General features: G+C 45.7%; 1 protein-coding gene across 1 annotated transcript in view; it reads right to left on the reverse strand.

Annotated features, from left to right (window-relative positions):
- cd276 (CD276 molecule) overlaps positions 1 to 15000 on the reverse strand; it is a 128408-nt gene that overhangs the window by 84325 nt on the left and 29083 nt on the right. The window contains exons 3-4 of the mRNA XM_076291952.1: positions 12661 to 13017; positions 4504 to 4800 (exon numbers count right to left, since the gene is read on the reverse strand). Coding sequence (XP_076148067.1) covers positions 4504 to 4800; positions 12661 to 13017 — 654 coding nt within the window. The remainder of the gene's footprint in view (positions 1 to 4503; positions 4801 to 12660; positions 13018 to 15000) is intronic.

Here is a 15000-nt window from a genome sequence, read left to right on the forward strand (position 1 = left end):
GTGTGTGTGTGTGTGTGTGTGTGTGTGTGTGTGTGTGTGTGTGTGTGTGTGTGTGTGTGTGTGTGTGTGTGCATCCCAAGACAGATCAGATGATACTTCATATGGAGGTAGCTGTGCATCTGCTCTTCATCTCCAGGCTGTAAGCTGTGCATATAACCACACACACACACACACACACACACACACACACACAGACAAAAATACACACACACACAGACAAAAACACACACACACAAATGCAGACATGTGCACACAGATACACAGATGAGGTCTCACACCTGCTGACCACCAATGACCTCATTCTACCTCTTCTACAATCCACACCCATCAACTTTATGTGTAAGAGTGTGTGTGTGTGTGTGTGTGTGAGAGAGAGAGAGAGACAGAGAGAGTGAGAGAGACAGAGAGACAGAGAGAGTGAGAGAGACAGAGAGACAGAGAGAGTGAGAGAGGGAATGAAAGCTGTATAATTCTCTCAACTATTTAATTTGCATTTTAATATCTGCATGTATATAATATTTACTATAATATACTTCATATTTTTGAAGGTGGATTAATCATGTAACTAATGAAGGTCTTTGAAAGCCTCTCTTCATGATGTTTGAGCAAACGTTGACTTTGGGATGTGAAGCGAAGTGTGATTGGTTAGTGCTGTTACTCTAAGGGTACGTCTACACGAAACCGCCGGGTGAATTTTCTCTTACCGCTTTCACACCTTTAACGACACCGGTAAAGAAAAAACTCGCGTGCACACACAGAGGTGTAAACGACTAAATGTGCTGTAGTGCATATGCCAGACCAGTCGATGGTGCCGGCTGTGAGAAGGCTTCACGTTTAATTCCTATGAATCGCGTAGAAGAAAACATTGTTGAAACAGTTTGTTAAACAGTCGCATGAAATAAGGAGACTACAGACAATTCGGTTTTCAATTCAACTGTTAAACTAATAAAGTTCATTTTCAAGGTATGTGACTGCTATGTGAAATTTCAAATGCTTAGCCTACGCATTGCATTAGGTCTAAGCACCACTGGAGAAAACATTACATGCAATGCAATAACCTAATGTTTAACTAAGTTTAGCTAACGAGTTCTTCTAACTTAGCCACAAAGGGCTGAAAGGCTACATTGTGCACATAAATCATGACAGGGGAAAGAAACACATTTTAATATGATAAATAAATGGTTTGGTTTGTTTTGACAAGCAGCATGTCCGGTCGAGTGCTGTGGCTGAGTTGAGAGGTGGGGCAGCATGTATGTCGTCATAAAGTTGCCGGCTTCGCACCTACAGGCGTCTACAGAGTGAAAGTTAGCCGGCGGTTTCAAAAATTCTCACTTCGGAAGCCGGTTTCAAAAGCTATCGGTTACAGTCTCCTAAACTGCCGGCGTCGTGTACACGCAAGGCGTAACTGATAACAAAACCTCACCGGTTTCACAAATAACGGCGTTGTGTAGACGGCCCCTAAAGCAGTGGATCTTAACTGGTCTGGCTTTGGGATCCACAATTTGGATATGGTGAGCATAGCTGTCAACCCTCCTGTTTTTTCCGGGTTTCTCACGTATTTTAACTTTTTTCCCGCTGTCTTCCCGTTTTAATATTTTTCCGTAAATATCCCGTATTTTAACAATCTCATAACATTAGCTCTACCATCGGACATGTCAGTCTCTGTACTGTTGTCCTGTTGCTACACCCTTGCCCTTTCAACGAAACAGATGTTTTCAAAGCATCGTTTTGTTTGCTTGAAGGCGACAGTGAGACTATTTAAGATGATGGCGTGGTTGTCGTGAGAGCACGATTCAGTGGCACCTGCATAGTGTACGGCCGCACGCTGTGTTTATCGGCCTACCAGGCTACTCAGTTACGAGTAGAGAAAGAATTCCCCCTGTTTGTATATTCACTCCAAGTTGGCCTACCATAACTTCCCAACTCTGCACTGTAGCCCATAAACTGCATGACAGGCTATTTATATTTTCTCTCTAAAATCTCTAAAATAACCAAATGCATTTGTTGAACTTTATGAAGTTCTAGGCTACTTGGAACACACACATTTTGTTTGCGCAGGAGAGAGAATGACAGCGCACAGGGCCATCGATTAGGCTACAGAACTTTAGCCTTGCTAGGACTGTATAAAGTTGGCCAAATTAATATAGGCTGTTGTTAGGCGTAAATAAAGTAGGCTACTTTGTTGTACTGTTTAGCTGACCAATGCACGAGCTTGCAATTATGAAACGGACTAATACTGCAACCCTTCCAACGTTGGGGGACGAATGTTGACATTTTCCCGTATTCTGCGTGAGAAACCCGGGAAATCTTCCATATTTTCAAAGCTCAATGTTGACAGTTATGATGGTGAGCTACATGGTAAGACACGCAAAATGCCTGTAGGCCTACTTGTCTGCTACGTGGTGATGTTTAGCATTACATTTGTGAAGTCTTCAACTCCTGATGTCACCTTAAAACACTCGGCAGGTTTGTTTTTGACAAGGATGTTTTGTTTCTACAGTATGTGGCATTTTAGTTTTGATGGTTTCATGCTCTCATGTGCCAGCAATTCACTGCACGCCACACACTGGGGTTTCTGTCACATTTTGTCCTACCTGAAAGGTCTGATATTAGATCTGATAAGGTAACATTTTAAATATGCGGGGGGGGCAAGCTCCGCGACCCACCCAGAACGGTTCCGCGGCCCACTTTTGGTTCCCGACCCACCAGTTAAGAACCACTGCTCTACAGAACTGCATGTGTGATCAAAGTTCTAAGCAGAGATTGGTAATGTGATGTGAGTATGAGCGTGTGTGTGTGTGTGTGTGTGTGTGTGTGTGTGTGTGTGTGTGTGTGTGTCTGTGTGTGTGTGTTTATGCATGTTTATCAGGAGTTTACTGCACAGGAAACTGTCCAGAGGAATACAAGGAGCAGCAAGGGACACTGCGGGACACACTGCACTGACAAACACTGTTCCAGGCTATGACAGTAAAGTCACACACACACACACACACACACACACACACACACACATACACACAAACACACACACACACACACACACACACACACTGTTGCACCCCACCACTCTTCAAACAAGGGTGCACAACGACAATCTCATCATTACGACCATAATGAGAACATCTATAACATCTCATCATGCATCCATTATGACTTATAACATCACAGTGCTCTGATTGTGGCCATACCTCATGAAAATGTAATTATATAGCTATAAATCCTTTTAGATGAAGAAATCATCCATGTCACAACTACTCTCAGACATTTATGTGGATGGAATATATTTTGAGATATATCTCCTAATATATTCTGATAATATTTTATGATTGCTGGAGTCTTCAAAAGAAATATCATGATGGGGATTTTACAGGAAGTGTTGCCATGGTCACTGGATAGCCCTGCACCCCCAGGGAAATGAAAAGACATTCTTAACATTCAGTATCATGATTTTATTTTCAGGATTTCATCTCTCTTTCACGCTCTCTCTTGCTCTCTCTCATACACATGTGTGTGTGTGTGTGTGTGTGTGTGTGTGTGTGTGTGTGTGTGTGTGTGTGTGTGTGTGTTTGTGTGTTTGTGTGTGTGTGTGTGTGTGTGTGTGTGTGTGTGTTTGGTGACTCTATAGAGGGTCCATAAAGTAGGGCAGTCCATCAGACCACTAGCATCAATGCATCAGAGACAACATAACCCAGGTATTTCATGTCATCATTTCTGATATGAAGTGGAACAACATGTCCGTATGAAGCCGAAGGCACTAGAAGATAGATGAAATCTAATTAAAAAAATAAATCTGGAATGACTTACAAATTATGACTAGTGCTGTTGACTAATAGAGGACTGGCAATGGCCACCTGTGTAGTCGCCATGCTGCCCTCATGGACCGTGATGGGCAAGTTGAGTCCAATGTCCTCAAGCACACAAGGACATTCAGAAGCAAACTGGATGATTCAGCATATGAAGAGCCATGAAGGTAAACATCTAACAGATGAAAAGCTAGATTCTCATTGGGACAACTCTCAAAGCAACTCTCAGAATCAGATGCTTCTTTTGGTGAGAAGAACGCTTCAGGGTTATAGATTTTTCCCTCCATAGAACTTTTGAAAGGATTTGAATGAGAAAAAGCCAACCCACCCTCCACAGACAAACAGACACACACACACACACACACACACACACACACACACCTTCAGGCTATGTATTGTAATGTGTAATGGGAAGACCTTGTAGACCTGGGAGCAGTGGAGCAACTTCTCGTTCGCACCACACACCACGACCCAAACACACCACGACCCAAACACACCACAACCAAACACACCACGACCCAAACACACCACGACCCAAACACACCACGACCAAACACACCACGACCAAACACACCAAATCCCAACAAACCACGAACAGTGCAAAACAAGATGGGGGAGAGGGGGCAAAAGAGAAGACTGGGCAACACAGACACACAAATCCAAATAAAACACACACACGCGCACACACACACACACTCACCTGTGATGCTGACGGACGCGTGTCCTTCGTCTCCCAGCCGCGTGTTGGTGAGGCGGCAGTAGTAGGTGCTGTCAGGTTCCAGCGTCACCGTGACAACGCTGCGGACGCTGAAGAGCCCCACCTCGTTGGCCACCTGCGAGATGGTCACATTGTCGGTCAGGTTGTGTCCGGCACCGTCCTGCCACACCACTTCGGCCTCCGGGTAGCCACCGTACGCCACGCACGTCAGGGCCACCTCGTCGCCCGGACGCAGGCCGTTGTCCGGCGACAGCGTCACCACCGGTTTGGTATAGGGGGCTGTGTGTGTGTAAGGGAGGAACACAGAAAGAACATTTTATAGTGTGCATTGTGCACACACACATATGTGCACACACACACACACACACACACACACACACACACACACACACACAAACACACACACACATACAGTCAAGTAAAGTGACTAGCATTTAGCAAAAACTTTTATCCAAACCGTCTTGGACTTGTAGCAGCTGGACCGTGTTTCAAACCCGGGCCAACTAATTGACGGTCCAGCTGCTCCACCCCAGGGAAATGGAGGGAGATTTTATAGGCCTATGTGTGTTTCAGAACTGTGATCTGTGTTCTGTGACTGTGTTCTGTGTTCCGAGTCTGTGTTCTGTGTTCTATGTTCTGTGTTCTGTTTACTGTGCTCTGACCATAGACAGTAAAAGAAATGGACGAACAAACTCCGTCGTTCTCAATTTGTCAAATTGAACGATTTTTCAGTTGGTCCCCCCAGTATGCCGCGCAGCGAAGCGGCGGTCATATAGGTTTAGTCAGATTTTTTATTTTTTTTTTCGCATGCCCTGGGACACTGAAAGACCGGGGTACACGAAACTTGGTGGGCATGTAACCCCACATGGATAGCATGGAACCATCGTTTTTCGTTTTGATCTGTAGCCCCCCCGCTGGACTGGACCCCCCGAAAGGAGGGTAGGGCAGACACAGTTTTCTGTGAATATCTCGAGAACCGTGGGGTTTAGTAGGAACATTTTTTTTTTGTATGTTGATCTCAAGGGGCCATGTCAACCCATTCCATAACCACTCATTTCATGTATAGCGCCACCTAGTTAAACACAAAAAAGTAAAAATGAGGTGTTGTAATCACAGGTATCTGTGACCTAACATAGTCAAAACTGCACGAAATTGGAAGTGTAGGATCATTATGACACCCTCTGTATGCACGCCAAATTTTGTGGAATTCCGTTCATGGGGGGCCACACAATAAATTAATTTATGTTACTATACACCAACTGGCCTGTAGGTGGCCGGAGACAGTTTTCTGTGAATATCTCGAGAACCGTAGGGCCTAGGAGGTCCACCTTTTTTATGTATGTTGGTCTTAAGGGGGCATGTTAACCCATCCCATTACCACTTATTTCATGTATAGCGCCACCTAGTTAAAAATTAAAAAGCAAAAAATTAGGTGTTTTCATCACAATATCTCTGTCAAAACTGCACGAAATTAAAAGTGTAGGATCATTATGACACCCTCCGAATGCATGGCAAGTTTTGTGTACTTTCGTTCATGGGGGGCCTTACAATAAAATAATTTATGTGTTCATTTAGTGACGTACACCAACAAGGATTCCCGGGACACTGAAAGACCGGGGTACACAAAACTTGGTGGGCATGTACCCCCACATGGATAGCATGGAACCGTCATTTTTCGTTTTGATCTGTAGCCCCCCCCCGCTGGACTGGACCCCCCGAAAGGAGGGTAGGGCAGACACAGTTCTCTGTGAATATCTTGAGAACTGTAGGGCCTAGGATGACCATTTTTTTCCGTATGTTTGCCTCCAGGGGTCATGTTAACCCATTTCATGTGCAAACATGTGCACAAACAGATACACACACACACACACACATACATTCACAGTAATCATGCGTATGACACATACTCACACAGTAGACATATGTGCGCTTGCATGCACAGGCACATACGCAGGCACACACACAAGCACGCACACACACACACACACACCCACACACACACACACTCACACACACACACACCCACACACATAACATAAACATAACACAAACAATGAAGAATTTCTCAGAATTATGAACAGGCAAGATGGAGGTGGGGTTGTATAAAATGAATTTTACATGTGAAATCTATGAACTAATCATGTTTTGGTACTTGTTGTCTAGCAGATACCAGTGAGAATTGAGTGTGGATAATGCAATTTAGTGAGACAGTTAGAATCATATAGGCCTTTCAGCGTGATTTTTTTTTTTTTGGAAAAAATGTGCTGGACTGGGCGGCGGTCATATTGTGTACCGCTCTGCGGTACATCTAGTTTCCTACATACTGGTCCTTTAACGGTGAAGAGCTGCATTCTCACGGAGCGGCAGGGTCGCTGTTGGGTCCACCGAGTTGCGGATCTACACGATCGCTCAGTGCTTTGGACTGTGCTTCCATCGTCTCCGGGCTGCAGTCTAGCGGGCCTGGCTTCTGGCGTTAACGTTGTCTCCAGACTGCCAGTGAATTCACCGGGTTGGTCAGTTGCTAAAGAACTTTGTTGGCATTGCATCGGTTGTAAAGACACAGCTCTGTGCGCAGTTTTCCCGGATCATCATTGCCCTTGGACATTTTCAGCTGGTTTGGAAATTGGACTAATTTTAACACTTTTTCCTCTTTTAAAATATATTTTCTTTTTTTTATTTGTTTATTTGTTTTGTTGTCTGTCTTGTATGTCTTTGTGTCACGGGTACGCTGGCGACTACGCCGCTCCGTCCGGCATTTTTTGTATTTGTTATTTTTTAAATGTATTTGTCTTGTCTTGATGTCATGGGTACGCTGGCGACTACGCCACTCCATCCGGCATCTTTTGTCTTGTTGTTATGTGTCTTGTTTGTGGAGCGCTTTGGATTGCACTATGTGCATGTTAAATGTGCTTTATAAATAAATTTGACTTGACTTGACTTGACTTGACTTATCTCCCTTTAGTGCGTTAGCTTCCCTTCAACCGGACATGCTAAACATTCTTCTTACGGGAACCTTACGTTACGTACGAGGTAGTAGAGTCTTGTTTTGCCTTTTATTGTTTATGTAGATAACACAGAAGCTACAATATCGGCACAGGATATATGTTATATGAAGTCATGGGAGTTCAGTTATGGGAGACGACACAACTCTGGTGGGTCTCATCACCAAGGGTGACGAGACTCAATACAGGTTGGAGGCCGACCTCCTGACCACGTGGTGCAGAGACAACAACCTCCTGCTGAACGTCAGCAAGACCAAGGAGATTGTTGTTGACTTCCGGAGAGGTCACACCCATCACCTCCCACTGACCATCGACGGTGCTGTGGTGGAGAGAGTGATCAACACCAAATTCCTGGGGGTGCACATCAGTGAAGACCTCTCCTGGACCGCCAACACTGCATCACTGGCGAAGAAAGCTCAGCGCCGCCTCTACTTCCTGCGAAAACTCATGTGAGCAAGTGCTCCACCAGCCATCATGACCACAGAGCATCCTCTCCAGCTGTATCGCTGTGTGGGGCGGAAGCTGCACTGAATACAACAGGAAAACCCTGCAGCGCAGAGTGAACACAGCTGGAAGGATTATTGGTGCTTCACTCCCCTCCCTGAAAGACATTTACACCACCCACCTTACCCGCAAGGCGACCACAATTGTGAGTGATGCAAGTCACCCCGCTCACAATTTGTTTGATCTACTGCTCTCTGGGAAGAGGTACAGAAGTCTGCGCTCCCGCACCACCAGACTCACCAACAGCTTCATACACCAGGCTGTTAGGATGCTGAACTCTCTCCCCCCTCTCCCCCCTCCACCCTCAGCTACATAACATCCTGGACTTTGGACCCACAATGACTGCCTTGCACTACTCCACTTGCACTACTCCACTTGTACACTTGCACACTTTGCACACTTTGCAACTTGTTGTTGTTGTCCTGTTGTCCTAAAAACACAACACTTCTGCTGCTCTTACATAACTTGCACCACTATGCCACTTGCTTACTTAGGTCAAACAGAACTACCTCAGCCATTTATTGGCCTGACTTTGCACTATTATATTGACTGTGTATGCACAATTGCACAATTTCAACCCAATTTTGCTGTTCTTATTTCTTCATTGTATGTGCCTTCTTATTTACTTTTTATTGTTTACTTGAATGTTATGTTTGTCTGTGGACTTAATTGGTAAAATATGTCTTGTCTTCACCGTGGGATAGTGAGAAACGTAATTTCGATCTCTTTGTATGTCTTGGCATGTGAAGAAATTGACAATAAAGCAGACTTTGACTTTGACTTTGACTTCAAAAAAATCCTAAATGAATGGGCGTTCTATGGGGTTAGCAGAGAGTTCATAACCACCGCTACATCGATGCTTCTACTTCCGGGAATTCGCCTGCCCCCTTGGCTCTGACCCTGTGTTCTGTGATTGTGTTCTGTGTTCTGTGACTGTGTTCTGTGACTGTTCTGAGACTGTGTTCTGTGTTCTGTGTTCTGTGTTCTGAGTCTGTGTTCTGTGTACTGTATATTAATGCATTATATGCATATATTAATTATATTATAGATGACAGAGAGTGGATGAGGTATGTACAGATGAATAGAGAAACAGAGTAAGAGCATGTGCATGTGTGGGTGAAGTATGTGTTTCTGCTGTATGTATATGTGTGTGTGTGTGTATATTTATTCATTGATGTATGTGGTTTGGTGTTGCAAAACATGAAGAAAATGTGGAACGTGCAAGAGAGGGAGAGAGAAAGAGGGAGAGAGAGAGAGAAAGAAAGAGAGAGAGAGAAAGAGGGAGATAGAGAAAGAAAAAGAGAGAGAAAGAGGGAGAAAGGACGAAAAAAGAGGCAGAGAGGAAATATTTAATTTTGTTGTATTAAATACACATCATATTGCTTTTGGCAAGATTGTAACTTTAACTGTCATACCAATAAAGCTCATTGAATTTGAATTGGAAAGAGAGAGAGAGCGAGAGTTAGAGAGAGAGACAGAGAGTGTGTGTGTGTGTGTGTGTGTGAGAGAGAGAGAGAGAGAGAGAGAGAGAGAGAGAGAGAGAGAGAGTGTTTGCCATACAGTAGTTCAGGACTGAGATTATATACACTCAGGGACTCCCAGGGAGTAGGATGACATGATTCCCATTAAATTCTTAATTACATTTAGGGGGCTTAGCATAACGCACAGCTTACCGCCGCTCTCAAATCATCTGCAGCACATCCGGATGTGCCATCCCGCCCAGACCCCCTGGGAGAGGGACACACACACACACACACACACACACACACACACACACACATGCAGACAGATGTGCACACACACACTCACAAACACACATGTACACAGGCATGCACACACACACATGCACGCGCCTACTCGCCCGCATGCACACATACACACACACACACACATACACACCCACACACACACTCACACACACACACACGCAAACACATCAAGACAGATGCAGTCACACATGTTCACACATACACACACACACACACACACACACACACACACACACAAGCCCAGGTAAGAACCTCACTCACTCACATCCCCCACTGAGAATTGTGGGAAGGTGCTGTGCTGTGGGACTGTGGGAAGGAGGGTCTCTTAAGTAGGATAGTTTAGAAGGAGGTGGGAGGAGTACTGCTGCCTCTGATGAAATTACCCACTGCTGGGTGGACGCACACTCTCTCACACACACACACAATCACACACACAGTCACACAATCAAACACACACTCACACACACACACAATCACACACACACTCACACACACACTCACACGCACAATGTATTTTATGAATTGCACAATCCTGTGTACCACACAGACACAGATATTCACTGACATACACACTATACAAATACAACACATGCAAACCTGTATCTATTGCAAAATGGTCTGGTACCACACAACATGCTGAATATGTGTGTGTGTGTGTGTGTGTGTGTGTGTGTGTGTGTCTGGTGTGTCTGTGTGTGTCTGTGTATGGATGTATCAGTGTGAGTGTGTGATGGGGAGCCGGTGAAAATGGAATGAGTTCATCTCAACGGACTCCCGGCTCTGTCAGCGCATTGGCCGGTGTCAGCGCAGTTGCTAACCTCTCCTTTGACGGACAGGGAGATTTCCATGGAGACCCCTTTTCATTTCTACCCAAAGCTAAAGGTGATAGCCCTGTGAGTTAACAATAAATGCTAAAAATAATCCACCCAGCCAGCCACCACCACCACAGTGACAGCTTCCCTCCAATCGTCAAAAATAGAATGCAGATTTGTTTTACGCCTAATGCTGCAAAATGCAGAATAATTGAAAACAGCAAAACACGGAACATTGTTTAAAAGTACATTTTCACACACTGCATCTCAGAGGGTTATATTATTTTCTTCATCCTAAAATTAAATCAAGAGCAATTATGAGAATGATCACTAACAAACTCAAGAGCGTTTAAAAGAAAGAACAGGCTAACGTTCGATCAATCTATGGAGTGACCTGCAATCAAATCCATACGTCGCCGATTGAAGTGCAGGCATTATCCGTCGAATCATTTTAATGCAGATGAGGTCATAAAGGAGGTGTATAAAATTGAAGGGGGCGGGGGAATCTGAAAACATTACATTGCTGTTTTTAGTTCTGTTTCATTCAGTGACATATTGGCATTCTGAACACGATAGCCTGGTATGATATGTAAAAAGATGATGAGGGCGGCACCACCGAAGGCATGTGATGTGGAATTTTGGAGAATGCTCAGCGCTCGCACGGCCCCTCTCCCTCTGGAAGCCTGAGGTTCGGCACGCATGCATTATAAATGGCAGAATACTGCTTCATAATTCATACCCATGTGAGGCGTCACACACCTATGGGCCGTGATCGATACTGAATGGAAAAGGTTGCCTGGCTTTGGAAAGGAGTGAGAGGACCCCAAGTGGACATAGCAGAATGTGTGGAATACCACTACACACTTCAGACCTGTCCAGGTGTGTGTGTGTGTGTGTGTGTGTGTGTGTGTGTGGTATGTTTAAAAAAGACCATGGTAGAATTAAATGAAATTCGTCACAAACACACAGACACACACAAACACAGACACAAACACAGACAGACACACACACAGACAGACACACAGAAACACAGAAACACACAGGCACTCATACTCACACTCAGGGCCAGATGTACGTACATTTGCGAACGTAGCGTTATCAGCGTCATGGACACACCGCAGATTGCGAACGCTGTCAGACCCAAGTTTCTGTCGTATTTATCAATCGTTCAATCCTTAGTGTAAACTGTGCCTTTCTCTGCCTTTCTCCGTCCATAAACGCAATTTACGAACGTCCACAACTGAATGGCAGCGCCTACATACAAGCGCAGTTGAATGAAGTTAACTGATGACAACATTAAAAAGAATCAAACGTTTAGCGATCATGAAATAATACCATACATGATAAGATGTAAACAAGCAGGAAGATAATGAAGATCAGTAGTTCAATGTAGCTGTAGTAGCTCAAACTACTTGTGCACGTACTGTAGGCTATGGAAGATTGGTCAAATCTAGCAAGTAGGAAAGTTTAAGTGAATGACGTGAAAGTGAAAGTAAGACATTCGAAAGGCCAACGAAAGTTGAGGTTGTTGGTAGTACAAATACTTGTACCACAAAAACTGGTGCTCTAAATAGCGATTCTGTTGTCTTTGAAAGGTTCTCTTATTGACGCATTGAACTGCAATTTGGATTAACACCTGCTTTTACAAGGCGGAAGTATTTAGGCACAGAATAGACGTGCGCTTTCAGGAGGAGTCTTTGTAAATACCCCGGAATACATAATTAGGCGCTCTTTACTCTTCCCCTCCCATCTCTTTACGCTTCCCCTCCCATCTCTTTACGCTAAACTCCCACTTTCCCCTGGATCCTCCCATGAATGCATATGCATGACACGACAAACGCAATCTGCCACTTTCAGCTCCCGCGACAGGCAGTTTGCGCTTTTACATCATTGCGGCCTGTTTGTAAATACCTCGCAATGATATTACACGCACATTGCGAAATAAATACGCCTGAAGTGGGAGCAAAAGCGTTAGTACATCTGGCCCTCAGACTAACACTGTTCTATTAAAGGTTCTACGTTCTGTAGGTTCTAAGTTCTGTATGTTCTCACCTGCGACCTGCAGCTGCATGGCGGCCGAGGCGTAGTTCTGCACACGCACAAAGCAGGTGTAGCTGCCCTCATCGTCCACGCGCACCCTCCGCAGCAGCAGCGAGGCGTTGCCTTCCGCCAGCGCGTCACGCCCGAACAGGCTGGTCCGGTCGGCGAAGGCCGGGCTCTGGTCCGTGAGCAGATCGGCGCCGGCCGTGAAGGCGTGCACCGAGCGCTTGGTGTCGGTCAGCTGCCAGAACACACTCAGCTCGCTCAGGTTGGCCGAGGCGCGTTCGCCCTCGAAGGAACAGTTGAGCACCGCGTCGCGGCCGAACATGGCCACCACCGGCAGCTCGGGGATGACCAGGTCCAGCTTGGCTGAGGAAAGAGGAGAGGAGGAAGAGATAGGGGAAGAAGGAGAGAGAGAAAGGGAGGGAGGGAGAGAGGGAGAGAAGGGTCATCATGACAGTATGACACTGACCTTCTGCTGATAAAGCTCTTTTCTGTGGGGAGAAACAGATGGAAAGGGCAGTAAGACAGTGTGTGGGTGTGTGTGTGTGTGTGTGTGTGTGTGTGTGTGTGTGTGTGTGTGTGTGTGTGTGTGTGTGTGTGTGTGTGTGTGTGTGTGTGTGTGTGGAAAAGAGAGAGTGAGAGAGATGGATTGCTAGATAGAGAACAAGAGACAGGGGCAGACACAAACACATCCTGAGACAGAGATAGTATAAAGGGATAAAATAATAGATTGGCTGGGAGAGAAAGAGAAACAGAGAGACAGAAAAAGTATGAGAGAGAGAAATCAGGGACGGAGAGAAAGATCAAATACCCCCTCAACAAGGCCGACAAACAAGCCAGAACAAAGGACAGTTGAGCAGTGGCCATTCAGAAGCCTGATCCACCGCCTGTTTCCCGCCATCTATCTGAGCCCGTAAACAAAGAGGCCTTTATCTGGTGCCCCACCACGCTCCTGTGCTCATCACTAGCAGGAGAGAAAAGGGAAATACAAACACAACCCTAGATATATAAATAAACAAAAATAAATAAACAAACCAAAACTGCAGTTTCACAAGATTCTTTGAAGAAGGAAATTAGCTGGGTAATGCTCATTTCTCTTTGAAGCTAACAACCTTGCTCACTCAGTGGCGGCCGTACCACTGACATGTTCATTTCAAACAGACAAGCAGCTCTTTTTAAAGGACACAAAACTAAAGGCTCTCCAAAGATACACTCGCAAGTGGCCAAAACTCCACACATCTCTCTCTCTCCCTACCTCTCCACACTACGGCCACAGTGCCATCTACTGGACAAGAAGGGAACTGCCGCCCCAGAGTTTCCCCCATTGAGAGGACCATGTCTAGGGGGAGGTGGCCTGTCTTTTCTTTGGTTCATTTCCTTCACTGAGGTCTGGAAATGCCCCACTGGGATCTGTTCCCATCCATGACATCAGTGATGGGCGCTGACCTGGATTAAAGTTGGGATGACTGACACAGCACTGAACAAATCACCATTCTCCTGCGCCACCATGAATCTGACTTTATTGACACAAACACACACACAAACACACACACACACACACACACACACACACACACACACACACACACACACACACAAACACACACACACACACACACACACACTTAGGTCCAGCTGTGAGTGTCAGAGGGGTTCAGAGACGGAGGGTGTGGTGTGTGGGTGGGGGGGTCAAGAAGCCCAGGAGAAGTCAATCAGGGAGTGCAAGTGCATCCTGGGAAGATGTGCACCCTTATTCCTCAGCTCTGGACCACAATCTGAGTGAAGACTCAGACGGTCAGGTGGAGGCTGCAGGCTGGCGCAAACTGACCGGAGAGAAAGTGCAGGCGTGGGCAAACGCAGCAGGGCCTTGTCATAATGTCACCACGGAGCAGGACGATGTCATAATGTCACAGCGGAGCACTGGGTGTCCGTTTCCGCGGCGGCCGAGGACCCCTGTCACAACGTGGCACCTAATAAGGTCCCAGAGGAAGACCAGAGCAGAACGCACTAATGAGGGGCATTAGGACAGTCATCCTCAAGGACTCTCACTGACATTACGGAGAGAGAGAAGAAGATGGAGGAGGAGAGGAGAGAGGGAGGAGGAGAGGAGAGAGAAGAGGAGAGAAGAGGAGAGAGGGTTGAAGAGAAGAGAGGAAAGGATAGAAGAGGAGAGGAGAGAGAAGGGAAGAAGAGATGAGAGGAGGGGAGAAAAAGTGGAGAGGAGAGAGGAGAAAAAGATGAGAAAAAAGGGGAGAGGAGAGAAGAGGAGAGGGGAAAAGTGGAGAGGAGAGGAGAGAGGAGAAGAGAGGAGAGGTACAAAAGCCATTTATCGGATCATTTCTCAACCCT

This window comes from Alosa pseudoharengus, unplaced genomic scaffold (assembly GCF_046254945.1).
Source record: "Alosa pseudoharengus isolate Yale_2024_CS ecotype anadromous, Long Island Sound unplaced genomic scaffold, YU_APseudo_1.1 YU_APseudo_1.1_scf_19, whole genome shotgun sequence".
Classification (NCBI taxonomy): domain Eukaryota; kingdom Metazoa; phylum Chordata; class Actinopteri; order Clupeiformes; family Clupeidae; genus Alosa; species Alosa pseudoharengus.